At 41.3% G+C, this 18,853-nt stretch overlaps 1 protein-coding gene across 4 annotated transcripts in view; it reads right to left on the minus strand.

The window, feature by feature from the left end:
* The window catches only part of srcin1a (SRC kinase signaling inhibitor 1a), a 70,531-nt gene that overhangs the window by 24,293 nt on the left and 27,385 nt on the right, over positions 1 to 18,853 (minus strand). For all 4 annotated transcript variants that reach the window (XM_060893109.1, XM_060893106.1, XM_060893105.1 and 1 more), the window contains 5 exons: positions 14,762 to 15,057; positions 10,714 to 11,447; positions 10,362 to 10,454; positions 8,101 to 8,228; positions 3,614 to 3,771 (listed from right to left, as the gene is read on the minus strand). In XM_060893109.1, coding sequence (XP_060749092.1) covers positions 3,614 to 3,771; positions 8,101 to 8,228; positions 10,362 to 10,454; positions 10,714 to 11,447; positions 14,762 to 15,057 — 1,409 coding nt within the window. The remainder of the gene's footprint in view (positions 1 to 3,613; positions 3,772 to 8,100; positions 8,229 to 10,361; positions 10,455 to 10,713; positions 11,448 to 14,761; positions 15,058 to 18,853) is intronic.

Consider the following 18,853-nt stretch of genomic DNA (forward strand, 5'->3'; position numbering starts at 1 on the left):
AGACTGACAGGTACAGAGGCCACACCTCCATCAGTCAGACTGACAGGTACAGAGGCCACACCTCCATCAGTCAGACTGACAGGTACAGAGGCCACACCTCCATCAGTCGGACTGACAGGTACAGAACCACACGTCCTTCAGTGATACAGGTACAGAGGCCAACACCACCATCAGTCAGACTGACAGATACAGAGGCCACATGTCCTTCAGTGATACTTACAGCTACAGAGGCCACACCTCCATCATTTGGACTGACAGGTACAGCGGCCACACCACCATCAGTCGGACTGACAGGTACAGAGGCCACACCTCCATCAGTCGGACTGACAGGTACAGAGGCCACACCTCCATCATTTGTACTGACAGGTACAGAGGCCACACCTCCATCATTTGGACTGACAGGTACAGAGGCCACACCACCATCAGTCGGACTGACAGGTACAGAGGCCACACCTCCATCATTTGTACTGACAAGTACAGAGGCCACACCTCCATCATTTGGACTGACAGGTACAGAGGCCACACCTTCTTCAGTAGGACTGACAGGTACAGAGGCCACACCTTCTTCAGTTGGACTGACAGGTACAGAGACCACACCTTCTTCAGTTGGACTGACAGGTACAGAGGCCACACCTTCTTCAGTTGGACTGACAGGTACAGAGGCCACACCTTCTTCAGTAGGACTGACAGGTACAGAGGCCACACCTTCTTCAGTAGGACTGACAGGTACAGAGGCCACACCTTCTTCAGTAGGACTGACAGGTACAGAGGCCACACCTTCTTCAGTAGGACTGACAGGTACAGAGGCCACACCTTCTTCAGTAGGACTGACAGGTACAGAGGCCACACCTTCTTCAGTGGGACTGACAGGTACAGAGGCCACACCTTCTTCAGTTGGACTGACAGGTACAGAGGCCACACCTTCTTCAGTTGGACTGACAGGTACAGAGGCCACACCTTCTTCAGTAGGACTGACAGGTACAGAGGCCACACCTTCTTCAGTAGGACTGACAGGTACAGAGGCCACACCTTCTTCAGTAGGACTGACAGGTACAGAGGCCACACCTTCTTCAGTAGGACTGACAGGTACAGAGGCCACACCTTCTTCAGTAGGACTGACAGGTACAGAGGCCACACCTTCTTCAGTAGGACTGACAGGTACAGAGGCCACACCTTCTTCAGTGCAACTGCACCCCATTTAATGATACTGTAGAAACATTGCCTCCTTCAGACAAACTTTATTTAGGCCTTTATTAAGATTTTTTAAATTCAGTTTATATAGATGTGGGCGTTTAGGCCACACCCACATCTATACTCATATTCGGTATAGATTTAATACAGATAGAGATGTTTGCAAGGTTAAATTACAACAGAGAATGTTGAATTTTGTGTTAAATCTCTACACAAGAACACGGTAAATATTAAACAGTGAGGCATCCAAAGCAAAATCTGTCCTTTACACTAAGATGCTTGCTTTTTAAACCTCTCTGAACTCTAGACCTCTACAGTGTCAGGAGGCCATCAGGTCCGCAGAGAGACGACAAAACAATACAGAAATAAAACCCCACCCATCTTTTCACCCACACTTTCATTCAAAAAGCATTTTTATTGTTTCATTTATTAGTGAAATCTTCCAGCTTTGTAAACTCTCAGTAAACTCTCAGTGTTGGGGCTGAACATCCGTCCTGTTTGTTCTGTCTGTGTGTGTTTTATGCGATTTGACGAGGCTTGACAGAGATGCCTGTAGTTTTGGGACAACGGCTCTGCGTCTGGAGAAGCTCGATCGCTGATCCCCGATTTCTTTTTAACTCTCTCAGGTTCAGAAACCACCTCAATGTGTCAGAAATGTTCAAGACATATTTCAGATTTTCTTACTTCAGATTTATTTTGTGCTTATTAAACTTTATCCCAGTGCTAGCCATACCGAAAGGTTTAGTAGAGTAACATAAGGAATATAAACACTGTAGTGTGTTGGTTTAGGAAAATAAACCAACAACAAGATTGCATGGTGCAAACTAAACCCAAAGTGTACAATAACAGCCTAATTATTCCTCTTATTCCTTTTATTCCACAATCAGTTTGCCAACACTGACCGCTGACTGGTACCCAAATGAAATTTCAACAATTTCAATCGACCAATCAGTTTTAAGAATGTGATCTTTCCTGATTAGGAAAAAAAAAGTTCTATTTCTGAGTACTTGGAATGTCACATCTATTTCACATGAATGTGATTCAGGAATCAGTTCAATCCATTTCATCTTAGATCAGTGGATATGTTCAGTCAGTCCACAACAATCTATCTGTCATGAATTTAAGTGACTTTAAATGTGACGTGCTTGAAACAACTGAAGATATGAACGTTTCAGATACTGATTTGTTCACCTTAATACTCAGATACTTATTCATTTGCCTTAACGAGTCACATACTGATTTGTTCACCTTAACGAGTCAGATACTGATTTGTTCACCTTAATGACTCAGGTACTGATTTGTGCACCTTAATGAGTCAGATGTGTTCACCTTAATGACTCAGGTACTGATTCATTTACCTTAATGACTAATATACTCATTCATTGACCTTAATGACTCAGGTACTGATTTGTGCACCTTAATGACTCAGGTACTGATTTGTGCACCTTAATGACTCAGGTACTGATTCATTCACCTTAATGAGTCAGATGTGTTCACCTTAATGACTCAGGTACTGATTCATTTACCTTAATGACTAATATACTCATTCATTGACCTTAATGACTCAGGTACTGATTTGCTCACCTTACTGACTCACATATTCATTTGTTCACTCTAATTGACTCATATACTCATTTGTTCACCTTAATGACTCAGGTACTGATTTATTCACCTCAATGACTCAGATACTCATGCGTTCACCGTAATGACTCAGGTACTGATTCATTCACCTTAATGAGTCAGATGTGTTCACCTTAATGACTCAGGTACTGATTCATTTACCTTAATGACTAATATACTCATTCATTGACCTTAATGACTCAGGTACTGATTTGCTCACCTTACTGACTCACATATTCATTTGTTCACTCTAATTGACTCATATACTCATTTGTTCACCTTAATGACTCAGGTACTGATTTATTCACCTCAATGACTCAGATAGTCATGCGTTCACCGTAATGACTCAGGTACTGATTCATTCACCTTAATGAGTCAGATGTGTTCACCTTAATGACTCAGGTACTGATTCATTTACCTTAATGACTAATATACTCATTCATTGACCTTAATGACTCAGGTACTGATTTGCTCACCTTACTGACTCACATATTCATTTGTTCACTCTAATTGACTCATATACTCATTTGTTCACCTTAATGACTCAGGTACTGATTTATTCACCTCAATGACTCAGATACTCATGCGTTCACCGTAATGACTCAGGTACTGATTCATTCACCTTAATGACTCATATACTCATTCGTTCATCTTAATGACACAGATATTCATTCAGTTGAAAAGATTTGTCTCCTTAGTGACTAATTGAAAATGACTGAATTGTTTATTGAGGAAAATTTGTGTAGTTACAAGGCAGACGTGTGTGTGTGTGTGTGTGTGTGTGTGTGTATGTGTGTATTACCTGCATCTTGCGGAGCTGGGCAAGCTGTTTGCGCAGGTCAGTGGCATTCTGCTTTAGCTCGTGTAGGTGGAGCTGCATCTGGAGTTTGGACACAGTAGAGGTGTGTGGACTTGTGGGCGGAGGAGGCATCAGGGCCAGCGGGGCCGATGGGGTCAGAGCTATGGAACAAGGGTCATGCAGTCAAAAGTCACATATTACTTACATAAGCACCAAAGCCTACACACTGTAACTGTACTGAGGCACACAGACATGCCACTTTGGTCTTGGCCACCACCATGTAATCCCTCTGTCACAAACACACACACACACACACGGTGAGCATTGTGCACTGTCTCCTCCAGAGTCCATTCATTTAAAGTGAGCATGCCGTTAGTGTGGACTGAATTTAGGAGAACCAGCATTCTCGAGGGTTCTACACACTGGGACGCTCAGACAAGGTTAAAAAAAAACAAAGAACGTGAAATACACAATCCTCTACACATATACACTGAAAAAACATTTTATTAGATTCACTTTCCATATAGGTCACTTTGTGTTAATACAAGTACTAACCGGAATGTATAGAATATATATTTAGCTGTGCAAAAACTATTGGCACCGCAATACCCTGTTCATCAGTGGACCAGCAGCTTGTTTAGGTTGTGTTCAGGGAAAGGAAATATTTCTGATACATGTATTTAAAATACAATATGTTACTTCACTCGTCACTCCGTGATAAGAGAAACAAATGCAAAATGGAATCATTCGGTCTAAGGCGCATCGTATGATGTCATCACAACACGTGTTCTTTCGTGTGGAGTAACACGTGATCACGGTAGAAAGTCATTACGAACATGTCCTTGCTGGTAGGTGTTTAAAAAGAAGAATTCTGGTCTTACAATTCCATCAATTTGTGATTTTGCAAAAAAATAAAAAAAACGATGTAAAAGAACGATGTAAATGATAGCAACAGTCAGTACTTGAGTACTTGTACATCTACATGGCAGGTGAACATAATAAAAGGGTAATTCAGTGAGACTGTCAGCCTTTGGAGGAGACAGAAGGAGCTGTACAGAGAAACACACACACACACACACACACACACACTAATAAGAAAGCTTGTGAGTGTGCGTTTGTGAACACACACACGATTGAACTGACAGGGCAGAGCAGAGACGGCGCTACCTTTCTTCTTCAGCCGGCCAACTGAAACATACAGTACAGTACAGGCAGTCAGAGCGTCCGAGTCGGGGCACGTAACCATAGCAACCAAAGAAATACACCAAGGAAGAAAAAAAAAGAGAACAGGAAGCACATGAGCATTTAAGGGGCTGATCTAGAGGTTCGGATAAAAGCGAGATCAAATCCCACAACAGCCGAGCTGCGTTTAGAAGCGATTTTTCACCTTGGATTGGACTTTGCTTGGCTAAAAGGGTCAGGAAGTAAAGAATAAAAGACTTCGGGGTGTGAAATATCGGAAAATAAATCAACAATATAGTGTGGAGTTACTGTTAGCACAAATCAATGTTCCTTCAGAACATTATGATCCATGTGTTTAATTCCGTTTTACAATAAAAAGTTCAACTTTCCTCTTAACGAACCATTTTTAATCCATTTACAGTGGCAACTTATGCTTTAAAAGTTAATGCTGTGACATACATCACTTCCTGTTATTACGCGATAGAATAAAAATGTTAAAACATAAACTCTAACTTTTTCTTTCTTGAAATAAATGAAATCGTAAGACACCGTTTGTCTTGTTACAGAGAAACGGGCAACAAGTCTTACAAGTTTTCTGCAGACTTTTTCTCCCCAGTGATGTAAATGACAGAAAGTTCAGACACTAGAGTCTCCTTTCATAACTGTTAAATAAACATCTCCTTCCTCGTATCACACGTTTTCTTGTAAATTTAGATAACAGGAGAATATCGTCGCTGTCTGGCGGAAACCTCGTACGTCCAAATTTGGTCAATTTCATATTTTTTCACATATCGATGCTATTGGTCAGTCCCCACGTGGGTCTGTTATTTTTACAAGTTATTAACCAATCTAAAGTCTTGAAAATCGCTTGAGCGCAAATTTCATAACTCCATTGGATAACTGTCACATTACACCAATTTTAGCCTCTCTTCATTGGCTTCCTGTCTATTTTAGAATTCAATTTAAAATGTTGTTGTTTGTTTTTAAAGCTCAAAAATCAAATTAACCGTTTACAATTGGTTCAAAATGCTGCTGCCAGATTTCTTTTAAAAAAGCACAAAAGCGATCACATTCCCCCTCTTCTGAGGACTCTTCACTGGTTGCCTATTGATTACAGAATTCGTTTTAAAATACTTTTATTTGTTTTTAAGGCCCTGCATAATCAAGCTCCTATTTATCTATCTGAGTTATTACATCCGTACTCTCCTTCCAGAAGTCTAAGATCAGGCAACCAGAACCTCCTCTCTGTTCCCTTTTCAAGACTCAAGCGTAGAGGGGATCGAGCTTTCTCAGTAATTGGGCCACATCTTTGGAATGATTTGCCAATAGAATTAAGATTATCACCCTCTCTGTCCCTCTTTAAGTCCCTTTTAAAAACATATCTCTTTTCCTCTGCATTTCTATAGTTTTCCTTTTCATTCTCTTCTTACTGTTTCTAATTGTTCTATTATTGCTTGTTTTAGCGCTTTAGTGTGTATTTTTACATTGTTTAATTCTATTTCGCTTTTTTATTTCTCCTGTCTTTATCATTTTTTAAAAAGTTTTCTATGTATTTTTTTGTTATTCTATGTTATTGTACAGCACTTTGGTCAGTCCTGTGGCTGTTTTAAATGTGCTTTATAAATAAAGTGAACTGAACTGAACTCTTAATGGTCAAGCCCCATCTTATCTCACAGATCATCTTATTCCTTCTTCATCCACCAGATCTCTAAGATCTTCTGTTAGAGCTCTCTTGGTTGTCCCTCGTTCACGCTTAAAAAACGAAAGGCGATAGGGCTTTTTCTATCGCGGCCCCCCGTCTCTGGAACCGACTTCCACTGGACATTCGCCTTGCACCTTCCAGTACAACTTTTAAAGTGAAGTTGAAAACATATTTTTATTCCCAAGGCATTTTAACTGGATTTTGTCTATGTTGTATTGTTTTATTGTATCATCTGTTTTGTTTATTTTATGTTTAGTTTTTGACTTTGTTCAGCACTTTGGACAGCTCTGCTGTGATAAATGTGCTATAGAAATAAACTTTACTTACTTACTTACTTACTTACTGTAATGCTTCTGTGCAGAAAGAAACCCGTGAGCCACGAAGGTAAGTTTGCGAGCAGATTAGACTAATCTCCACCTATTAGACAGCCTAATCAGCTTATCATGTTTTGTATTGCGTCGCTTATAGCTCTTAAACCTTTAAAATAGAGTTTAGGAAGATGTATGTAACTACAGTCATTAGCTTTGGTTAACTATTGAAGCCCTGTCTCTTGTCAAAAGGCTCAACGTGACCACAGACTTTATTGAACACTGCTGGCAGCAGCGACGTCTGTGTCCGTACCGTTCTTATCGATGACAGCATAATCTCGTATCTCCCTGCTCCCGAGTCGTAAAGCTTGTATCTCCGATAAAACGTGACTTTGGGAAAATGTTGTGTTAATGTTGGTACACAACAGTATATGATAGCGATATAAGGTATAATAACAACTTTAATGATACAATGTTTAATAACTCAAAAAATACGGCGTTTTTTTTTTTTATTTCCTGGTTAATAATGGTTTTGGAGATACATCCCCAGTCAAAATGTTACACGGAAACCATATCCCACCATTATCTGTACAATCAGGATTGAGATTTAAACAGTGCTGTGATATATTATGAAGCAGAGGAGAGAGAGAGAGAGAGTGTGTGTGTGTGTGTGTGTGTGTGTGTGTGTGAGCGTGTGTGGTCAGACTGGGGAAAATGTCAAAATTATGTTACTCTCAGGAAAACAACCGTAGCTTCAGTTGTCAACCCTAATACTGTGTGTGTGTGTGTGTTTGTGTGTGTTTGTGTGTGTCTTTGTCTGTCAGCTAAACTCTCTAAATGCCCTCTTTGGAATAATCGAGAGAGAGAGAGAGAGAGAGAGAGAGAGAGAGAGAGAGAGAGAGAATGTGAGAGAGAGAACGATCATGAGAGAGAGAGAGAGAGAGAGAATGTGAGAGAGAGAACGATCATGAGAGAGAGAGAGAGAGAGAGAATGTGAGAGAGAGAACGATCATGAGAGCGAGAGAGAATGTGAGAGAGAGAACGACCATGAGAGAGAGAGAGAGACAGAGAGAGAGAGAGAGAGAAAATGTGAGAGAGAGAACGATCATGATAGAGAGAGAGAGAAAATGTGAGAGAGAGAACGATCATGATAGAGAGAGAGAGAGAGAGAGAATGTGAGAGAGAGAGAACGATCATGAGAGAGAGATATGCAGAGAAACTGGTAGTAAAAGATCACAGTGTGTGTCACATGTGAGTCACGCCATGCCGCTAGAATACAGGAAACAGGATTTACTCACTTCCTGTGGCCGAGCCGTCGCTGGTGGACTCCGTCTTCTCGCTGGAAGAGAAAGGGAAGGGCCGTGAGAAGTCGGTCCCTGGGTCCCGAGGGCAGCCCGCCATCATGCAGAGCCGCAGCAGGCCGCATCTGAGGATCACACAGGCGTGATACTGCCACAGCCCGACACGGGACGGCAAAACGCACAAGCACGTCACGTCACGTGAGCAGCGAATGCTCTGTTACGCCTCTACTCCAGTGTCCACACCCACCGGCCAAACACCAGCAAACTCAGCGCAAGAACGCTGCAGTTTCTTCGTGTTCATGGCTCACAATCATGATATCGTTTCTGTTATTTTTATTTATTGATTTTTTTTCAGGTTTGCTGATGCATCTATGGTGAGAGTGGAAGTCTCTTAACATTGTCCTGTTCATACTCGCTAACTTTGTTCGTAGCTAACACAACGCTCGACAGAACACTCTACGCTACACACCCTACAACAGTGTTAATAATAAGAATATAATCTAACACCTCAGTGCTAATTCTGTTCAACATTAACATACACAACATTCTACATCGGGGCTCCCAAAGTCTGAGTTCACTAACATTTCAGTTTTGATGGAAAAGTAATTATTCAAATTCAATTCACTATCAAATGCTTTGATTTTAGAAAGATGTCATGAAATAATTACACACATTTTTCATGAAATGTACCTGAATATATTTTACATAAACTTTATTTATTTATTTATTTATTTATTTAAACTGGAGCATACAAAAACTCTAATTCACAAAACCGGATTTAGCGAATGTAGAATTTAGCGCGGGAAGATTAATGACATCACAACGCTGTTGCATTCTCAATTCTGATTGGTCAGAAATTTTTGATTCATTTTTGATCATTTTACAGGTTATATTAACGCGCTGGGGGGCCACGGTGGCTTAGTGGTTAGCACGTTCGCCTCACACCTCCAGGGTTGGGGGTTCGATTCCCAGCCTCCGCCTTGTGTGTGTGGAGTTTGCATGTTCTCCCCGTGCCTCGGGGGTTTCCTCCGGGTACTCCGGTTTCCTCCCCCGGTCCAAAGACATGCATGGTAGGTTGATTGGCATCTCTGGAAAATTGTCCGTAGTGTGTGATTGTGTGAGTGAATGAGAGTGTGTGTGTGCCCTGTGGTGGGTTGGCACTCCGTCCAGGGTGTTTTCTGCCTTGATGCCCGATGACGCCTGGGATAGGCACAGGCTCCCCGTGACCCGAGGTAGTTCGGATAAGCGGTAGAAAATGAGTGAGAAATGAGAATATTAACGTGCTTGCTCTAATATGTTATTGTTTCTATAGTAACGACTCATTGTGAAGGGTTAACAAAGAAAAACCTGCATCTGTTTGAAGTCTGAATTTGAGAGGAGTCTCCAATATTTGCATGTAATATAACAAGCTGCATTATTGTTGTTTTGTTGTTTACATTACTATAGTAATTGTTGTAGCTAATATGAAAGAGAGAAATGAGAGACAGTTGAGGGAATGACTGTATCTTACTGCTATAACATAAGCGATAACAAAAAGCAACTTGTTTAACGAACGTTCTGTTAAATTATTGTTTACATATTTTAATATTGTATTGTAATCCTTCCGGAAATTATATAATGTAATAGTTTTGTATATCGGATGATATCAAGACTGCGAAAGAAACAGTTGATAGTGGACACAGACTTTTGGACCTGACTCTCTGTGTGTGTTTGTGTGTGTGTGTGTGTGTAATTTAGTGTTTCTGGTCTATGTACTGATTTTATGCTGATGCAGATGAGCTCCAGATGTGAGTTCATGTTCATGACTGTCCATTAAAGCGAGTATACCAGGGTGAAAGTGAAGGACGAGGCAGCGTCCACGATGCAGGGAAACACTCCACAGACTACAGGCAGCAAACGCAAAACACGTCACGCGACAGTCCACGCTGCGTCTGAGCGTTACACAACACAAGCAGATGAGAAGCAGCGAGCAGCAGCAGCCGGTGGCTTTTAGAGAAACAAAACAGTCGTACAAGCTTCATGATACACTTAAGACAAGTGCACGCTGCTTCATGTCACACGTAAGACGCATGATGTAAAGGCATGTGATGTTTTGTGTTCAATGGCTGATTTTTTTTTTTTTTTTGGCTGATGAGCTGCAGTAAATGAGGACATTCAGTATGAGTGGTTTGAATGCATGTATTTGGCATATATAGTTTACATTGTGTACATATGTCTATGTGTGTGTGTGTGTGTGTGTGTGTGTGTGTGCGTCTTACGTGCTGTCGCTGTCCGGTGCTCTGGTAAGGACGCTCTGGACCAAGCCTGTGAGACTTGCTATCTGCTTCTCCATTGCTTCCATACGATCCCTGCTAAAAAGGACCAACAATTAGCAACCACACATTTAGAAACACACACACACACACATAACACACACATAATTATTCATGCAGTTAAATAATTAATGCTTAGCTACACCTTAATCTATCCCTCAAAGCTTTAGGCTTTTCTAGCTAAGTATAATATAATTTTCCTGTCTGAATTCAGGACTGTCAGATATTAAAGTTCTTGTGAGGACATCTGGTCCCCTGAACCCCGAAAATCACACTGTAAACTTTTGCCACTCCTTACCGTGTGTCAGTCTCATTCCCGAAGCCGGAAATCCCCCTCCCTATCTCGCTACCCAGTGGCTCTGAACTGGAGCTGGGTCTGGATTTGGGGCTGTCCACAAACACAGACGAGGACGAGTCCTTCCTGAAGCTCTGCCTGACAGGCGAGCTGCGGCTCAGCGTCCCCGAGTACGAATCCGACATCTTCTGAGGAGAGGAAGAAGACGAAAGCCTGAAGCCTGTCCCCAAAGCAGAGTAGTTGTCCGGATAGAGCGGAGCACCTGGCTTATAGATCGGGTCGTCCAGGTCTCCCTGCAGCGCCACGGCCGAATAAGTGCTCAGAGAGCGCACAGAACCGCGCCGGTACAGCCCACCCGGCCCCGGCATGCCGAGCGGCTCTCCCATGGATGCGATGCTGAGACGATGTCCATCAGGCACCAGGCTGTACGGATCTGCATAGAGGCTCTCGTTCTTCAGAAGAGCATTCTTGGTAGCGATTTCCTCATCGGGCTTAACATCTCGCCGCTCGAGGATGGCCGACGGTGATGCAGTCATGCCCCCTGCTTGCCCGTGAGCCGGAGAGCCGTGGTGGCCGTGGTGACCGTGCTGAGAGCCAGAGAACGAAGGAGCACGACCTCCACTGTAGGAAAGACGGGAACGAGCGGGAGAGGCAGAGGTAGGAGCCGAGCCAGAGGAGGGCAGCGTATTCATGCGACGAGTGGGTGACGATTCACGTGATGCGTACACCATCTCTCTCTGCAAAAAAAAAGAGAGAAAGATTCATCCTTCACATTCATACCACAAACTTGTAAATGATTATTAACTAAAAAGTAAAAGATATTAGGATAATTTAGCCCACATGGTTGTCTCTACCATGAGGATAAAGATCTCACACTCCTGACTCCACAGTCTTCGTATTTGAGGTAGAACAGTTGCGTTGATAAACTGATGAACTGGTGCAGTGAGGGGAGATTACACCATTCCCTTTAGGAAAAGTGTATTTGCCCAAACCGCTTTTTCTGTTCGAGCTGCTACTCAGTGGAACTTTAAACCCCCATAAACATCAGAAACCTGAACACGTGTAGTACATTTAAGATCCAGTTAAAGAAGTGGTTCGTTATTAACCAGAGCTGTCAACATTAGCTTAGTTTTTGACCTGCTCGTGTTGCCCCCTGATGGTTTTTTGTTTATTGTGTGTGTGTGTTCATGTATTTGTCTGATGTTTGTTTGATTGCTGGCGTCTTGTGTTTCTAATTTACATCATAGCTAATACTTACAGTAGTACTTTTATTAAATGTATTGTAGCTTTATTGCTATTTCAATATGTACTTTTATTTACTTTTATCTTTTTTACCATCTGTCTAGGGACTACAGGTGAAAAATAGCCATCTGGCTAACTCTGGCATATTGACAGAAATGTTTATTAATATGCATTGTCCCTGTAATAAATAAATAAACAAATAAACTCCAGCAGGGATTTCATTCCCCACCTACTGTACGAGACATGCAGGCTACCATGCTGGTGCAGATATCAACACCAACAGTGTAATGTTCATGTTCCATGGGTCACTTTGACTTGAGATGTTAATTTAACCCGAGGGTGACAGGATAGAGAAAGAAAGGATGCGGGTTGAGAACAGATGAGAGAGCAACTCCAGACTTTCTGCCCCCTCACGCTGCCTGGTTCTTTTCATGAGGAGGTAATTTGACTCTGGAAAACTCCTTTGCACTATTCAGGGCTTTCACTCTGCTCATCTAGAGTTACAGGAACAATATTAGACAATGTGGCGCTAGCTTAAGACTCTGCTGTCCAGCTACACACACATGCACTACATATGCACACACAGCCCTAATCATTTTAAGTGCTTGAAATATCCTGTCTTTAATTTCTGCAATTTCCCTCCCCCTCCACACACACACACACACACACACACACACAGACAAACACACAGAGGTTGACATGCACTGCAGAGAGTGTTGCGTCAAGGGAGCTGTCGGAATGACAGAAAAGGGATTCGCTGTCAAGAAACAAAGGACCAGAGAGTTTAATGTTTTACAAAGACTCGTCTTCTCTGTTTCTTCCGCAGAGTCTTCCTCAGAATCCTCCACAGAATCAGTCATAGAGACCTTTACAAACTCTTTCACAAACTCTTCCATAGATGCTTTTACAGACTCTTCCACAGATTCATCCTCAGACTCTTTTACAGACTCTTCCACAGATTCATCCTCAGACTCTTTTACAGACTCTTCCACAGATTCATCCTCAGACTCTTTTACAGACTCTTCCACAGATTCATCCCCAGTCTCTTTTACAGACTCTTCCACAGATTCATCCTCAGACTCTTTTACAGACTCTTCCACACATTCATCCTCAGGCTCTTTTACAGACTCTTCCACAGATTCATCCTCAGACTCTTTTACAGACTCTTCCACACATTCATCCTCAGGCTCTTTTACAGACTCTTCCACAGATTCATCCTCAGACTCTTTTACAGACTCTTCCACACATTCATCCTCAGTCTCTTTTACAGACTCTTCCACAGATTCATCCTCAGACTCTTTTACAGACTCTTCCACAGATTCATCCTCAGACTCTTTTACAGACTCTTCCACAGATTCATCCTCAGACTCTTTTACAGACTCTTCCACAGATTCATCCTCAGACTCTTTTACAGACTCTTCCACATATTCATCCTCAGTGTCTTTTACAGACTCTTCCACAGATTCATCCTCATATCTCTTTTACAGACTCTTCCACAGATTCATCCCCAGTCTCTTTTACAGACTCTTCCACAGATTCATCCTCAGTGTCTTTTACAGACTCTTCCACAGATTCATCCTCAGACTCTTTTACAGACTCTTCCACACATTCATCCTCAGACTCTTCCACAAACTCTTCTACAAACTCTTTTTCCGTAGACACTTCCTCTGATGCTTTCACAGATTGATCCATAGATTCGTAGAATAGTCTGTGGAAGAGTCTGAAGAATATTCTGTAGAGGAGTTGGTGGAAGAGTTGGTGGAAGAACCTGTGGAAGAGTTGGTGGAAGAATCTGTGATGAATCTATGGATCAATCTGTGAAAGCTATCTCTTCCACAGGCTCTTCGAAAGGTTCTTTCACCAACTTTTCCACTAACTCTTCTACAGACTCTTCCAAGACTTCCACAGATTCATCCCCAGCCTCTTCCACAGATTCATCCACCGACCCTCCCACCGACTCTCCCAGAGATTCATCCATAGACTCTACCACAGAAATTTCACACATTGGGATTACCGCAGAAACGTTTTCACTAATCTTGTCTTAGCATCACTATAGAAGTGTAGCTTGATGTGTGGCTCCATGCTGTGATGCAAAGTGGGATTTCTCACACGCCCATTAGGAAACTGAAACTACGGTGTGAAATGAATTTGTCTGTTTTTTCTCTCTATTATTTTCTCTTGAGCCCTAACAGAATCCATCAGCTGATGATGAATCCCACACAGCTTCATGCTATGTGATACTCTGTGTCCAGGAAAAACCCTTGGCGCTTGTGCACTATTCTGGGAATCAGCTATTTTGCATAGTCAAAAACATTTCGTGCTGTTGTGAGATCTCACAATGAAGCACTTTACATAACGTCTAAACCATAGAAACATGTCCAGTCTTATACAATACATTACAATTAGACACGATTAAAACATGGAGAACTTTTAAAGGTTCAAAATGACCATTGGGGACCATCCATCTATTAGAGTCCACATAACTGGGTACAGAGTACAAAACACTAACTTTGACTGAGGTAGTGTATAGATTATTTACATAAAGGGTTCCTTGTGGGTTCTTAGCTGTCTCGTGGAGCTCTTCTAGGAGCCAGCCCTCGTAAAACCTTTAAAAGTGCTATGGATAGTTAAGGGGTCTTAGCTTCTTAAAAAACTACTTAAAAACTTAACCCTGATTTGTGGAAAATTGATTTGGAACCTTTCCAGACACATTGTTTGGACTTGGGCTATTTTTTTGGATCTAAGTTGGTTAGATAGCATTACTGGTCTCAAAGTTAAATAACACACACACACACACTCCTGCACTCACCCTCAGGTCTCCATTGGCCAGGTGAGAAGCCGCTGTATAGGAACCATAGACCGGCTCCTTACGGTAGATCTTAATGATGCTGCGGTCCTGAATGTCCCGGACATCCTCCAGTTCGTAGAACACGTTGCGTGCCTCGTCCTTGATCAGGATGGCCGTGTTGGGGGACTTGAGCATGCTAGCTGTTAGCTTCTGGGGGAACATGTGCACAATAAGCGCGTGTAGCGTTTCCATACTGCTCAACTCATGCGTGATGTGGACACGCCTTGTCTCATCGCCAAACTGCAGGAACAGCACGCCTTTAGGAAAAGGAAATAAAGACAGAGAGTGAAGAAGGGTGGGAAAGAACCATCTCTGATGAGAATTGGAGAGCTATATAGGGGTCTTTAGACATCCTGATGGGGATTCTACTGGAAATCATTCTTTGATAGACATCAATAGTATTGCACAATGTTTTTGGAAAGATTTTTAGGTTCCTAAAGTGGTTTGAGATTTCTATTTAGAACCTTCTACTTAGAACATTCATAGAGCGTCGGAAACATTTCCCAAGTGTTTTAATGGTTTTTACATTCCTTTATACACAGAACCTTCCTTCTTTGTTTTCTTTGGATGGTTCAGGAGACCTAGCTTCATGAAAGGCTTCTACTAGGAAACCTTCTCTGATCAAAAAAAAAAAAGACTTCTACATTGAAGCTTTATAATAAGCTTTGTTCATTAATTAAGGTTTCTAAAGGTTCCTGGAACAATCAGTGATAGACATCGAACCTTCCTCATGTTCTTTTGAAGATGTAAGGGTTAACTTTGTAAAGAATTAGTTAAAGGAGTTGAAAAATACCAAAGGGAATGATGGACAGATAAGTGTAGCATGAGTGACAGAGAGGTGTTAATCAAAGTTGGTGTGTTCAGCTGCTCCCTGATGCTTCACATCACTCTGAATCATTTCTTACACTTTGTGTGTGTGTGTGTGTGTGTGTGTGTGTGTTAGAATAGCAGAACTATACATCAACTGTCACAGCACAGCACTCTGACAGGAAGTAACTAATAGAATTATAATTGTTGTGTATTGACGTCCTTCATTTATATGGTCTTACATCCCGAAGGTTCTATACTCACATCTATGTTCCCTCCGTATATTACATTATAGGGGGCACAATAATTTATAACATTGAAAATTGTCTACTCAGATAAGAAACTCATCTGGTTTGGGGTTGAATTTGGATCAATTGTTTCAAAAATCTGGTTTCAGCTAATGTCATGGTTGGGGTCAGGGGGTCACCAAAGGTCAAACCTTTATTTGTTGAAATACCCAACAAAATAATTTTTTGGACCTAGGATTGATACAAGAAGAAGCTGAAACATGGGGCTTCCAAAAACTAAGGGCCTTATTACACCTGGTCACTTCATGTGTTTTCTCTGATCCGATAGCTATCTGATTTGTTAAAACTGTTCCATTTACATTAAGCCACATAAATGCGTCTCGGCGAATCAGATATCGATCCGATCTTTCTACTCCCGCCCAAAATGCGAATATATTTGACCTCATTTCCGGGGTAATTGAAATGGAACGCGCTTTGGTGTATGTGGTTTTCTGAACACAGTCAAAAAGAAGACGAAAAAACTCGTTACGACGGTTATGCTACAAAAAAACAGCGTTTACTGTTTGCTGCGTTTTCGCTTACGGCAGCAGCGCATTTTAAGACCCGACGAGACGCCTGGGTGAAAGATCACCTACGAGTGACGTACTTCCGTTTGGGAGGAGTATAGCGCTGACGTATGTGGCTTGAACAACCACATTCATTTACACCTGTCCAGTTTCATCTGAAATGCTTCCCAGACCACCTCCTGAAGGGGTTTGTACAATCGGATTTATATCCGTCTCAAAAACGTTTCGGAGGGCATTTAGACCTGGTCTTTTTACCATCGGATAGCTATCGGATCACAGAAAACGCACGAAGTGACCAGGTGGAAAAAGCCCCAAAGGGTGACAAAAATCTACAAGAAAATACAGAGTTGTTCCCAAGAAAATTTCAATAAAGAACCACAGATATCTCAGGATACCACAATCTGAAAATAAAGGGCCATTGTTTTAGAGAAATTGCCGATGGGAACATTGGGTCCTTGTAATATAAGAATATTACAGAGATGGTTTAATTGAAGGGACGTACAGTAGATAACAGAATATAAAGCCCAGAACATATAGAGTTATTTTAATATTGGAATTTTAATGAGGTAAAAAGGGCCCTGAAAATATAGGTTTAAGACGTTTAAATAAGAGAAAATATGGCCTTGAAATATTGGGTTGTTTCTTTTCCATCCCAGAAAATATAGAGTAGTTTATTATAAAGTTAACCTAAAGGTAGGAACATGAAGTTTTTGGAATACTTACATATACAGTACTGTGCAAAAGTTTTAGGCAGGTGTGAAAAAATGCTGTAAACAAAGAATGCTTTCAGAAATATAAATAATGAGTGCTTATTTCTGTCAATATACAAAATGCAAAGTGAGCAAACAAAAGAAAAATCTAAATCCAATCAATATTTATTGATTATACTATACTACCTTTTGCCTTCAAACCAGCATGAAGCGATGGCACGACCCCCACAGAGCCCTGATCTCAACATCATCGAGTGTCTGTGATTACATGAAGAGACAGAAGGATGTGAGAAAGCCGACATCCACAGAAGATCTGCGGTTAGATCTCCAAGATGTTTGGAACGACCTACCAGCTGAGTTCCTTCAAAAGCTGTGTGCAAGTGTACCTAGAAGAATTGCTGGTGTTTTGAAGGCAAAGGCAAAGGGTGTTTACACCAAATATTGATTTGATTTAGATTTCTCTTTGGTTCATTCACTGCATTTTGTTTCGTTTATTAAAATACAGTAAATGTTTAACACTTCCATTTTTTAAAGCATTCTTTGTTTACAGCATTTTTTCACACCTGCCTAAAACTTTTGCACAGTACTGTATATCTATATCTATATACATATCGTTGCTGTCGGGCTGCAGTGCACAGGGTTTAGTCCGCGTTGCAGTGGATTGTCTTGCGCTAAATTCCTGTCCTCAGACGAGCACCAGAACTAACGGGGGTCAAGATTTTTTTTTCTTTGAGCCCAGTGTTTTGAAGACATTTACCTCAGAAGACGTGTTGATTCGTTGCGACTCTTATTGAGGAGAAATATGACGTGAAGCTCTCCCGCGGAGTGAGGAAGAGGTGGACAGTTGAAGTGTCCAATGGAGTTATGAGATTTGCACTCAAGCTATTTTCAAGACTTTAGATTGGTTAATAACTTGTAAAAATAACAGACCCACGTGGGGACTGACCAATAGCATCGATATGTGAAAAAATATGAAATTAACAAAATTTGGACATACGAGGTTTCCGTCCAACAGCGACGATATATATATATATATATATATATATATATATATATATATATATATATATATATATATATATATATGTGGTCCTAGGAAGAACTCAGGGCTCTGGAAGTATGCAGAAGCTAATTTGTAGAAGTTTTTAATGAGGGTCCAAAGAGTATTGTGGACAAAAGAGCTAGAACATATAGGGATGCTTATATAATATGTGATTATATGGGACAATATTTCAATGTGGGAATGTTTTCTGGAAGATGTGAAGAGAATCAGGGAATAGGATCTATTGTTGTTGTAAAATAAAGAGTTGTGTCAAAGAAAATGTTAAATAAAAGAACACAATACCCTGAAAATACCCATTTTGTACGAAAAAATTTCAAATAGTGAGCATGAGATCACTGAGAACATTATATGAGCCTCTGCGAATACTTAATTGTCCACCAGTGAGAGAGGGCATAGGGTCTATATACTGTAACACTCTCTAAAAGGGAATATAGGAGCCTGGGATTATAAGGTGCTAATAACATCCTCAATTAATGCTTCAATGTCCAGGACAGTACAGTGACAGCTGAAGCCCGCCATATTATCCATAGCTACTAATCAGAAACAATAAACAGCGAGGCGCCCAGCTCATTTTGTCCTGTAACACGGATGTAATGTATACCTGCAATTAGACCCGCCAGCCTGGCATTTCTCATTAACAAAGCGGAAAGCAGTTAGCG

This window comes from Tachysurus vachellii, chromosome 18 (assembly GCF_030014155.1).
Source record: "Tachysurus vachellii isolate PV-2020 chromosome 18, HZAU_Pvac_v1, whole genome shotgun sequence".
Taxonomy (NCBI): domain Eukaryota; kingdom Metazoa; phylum Chordata; class Actinopteri; order Siluriformes; family Bagridae; genus Tachysurus; species Tachysurus vachellii.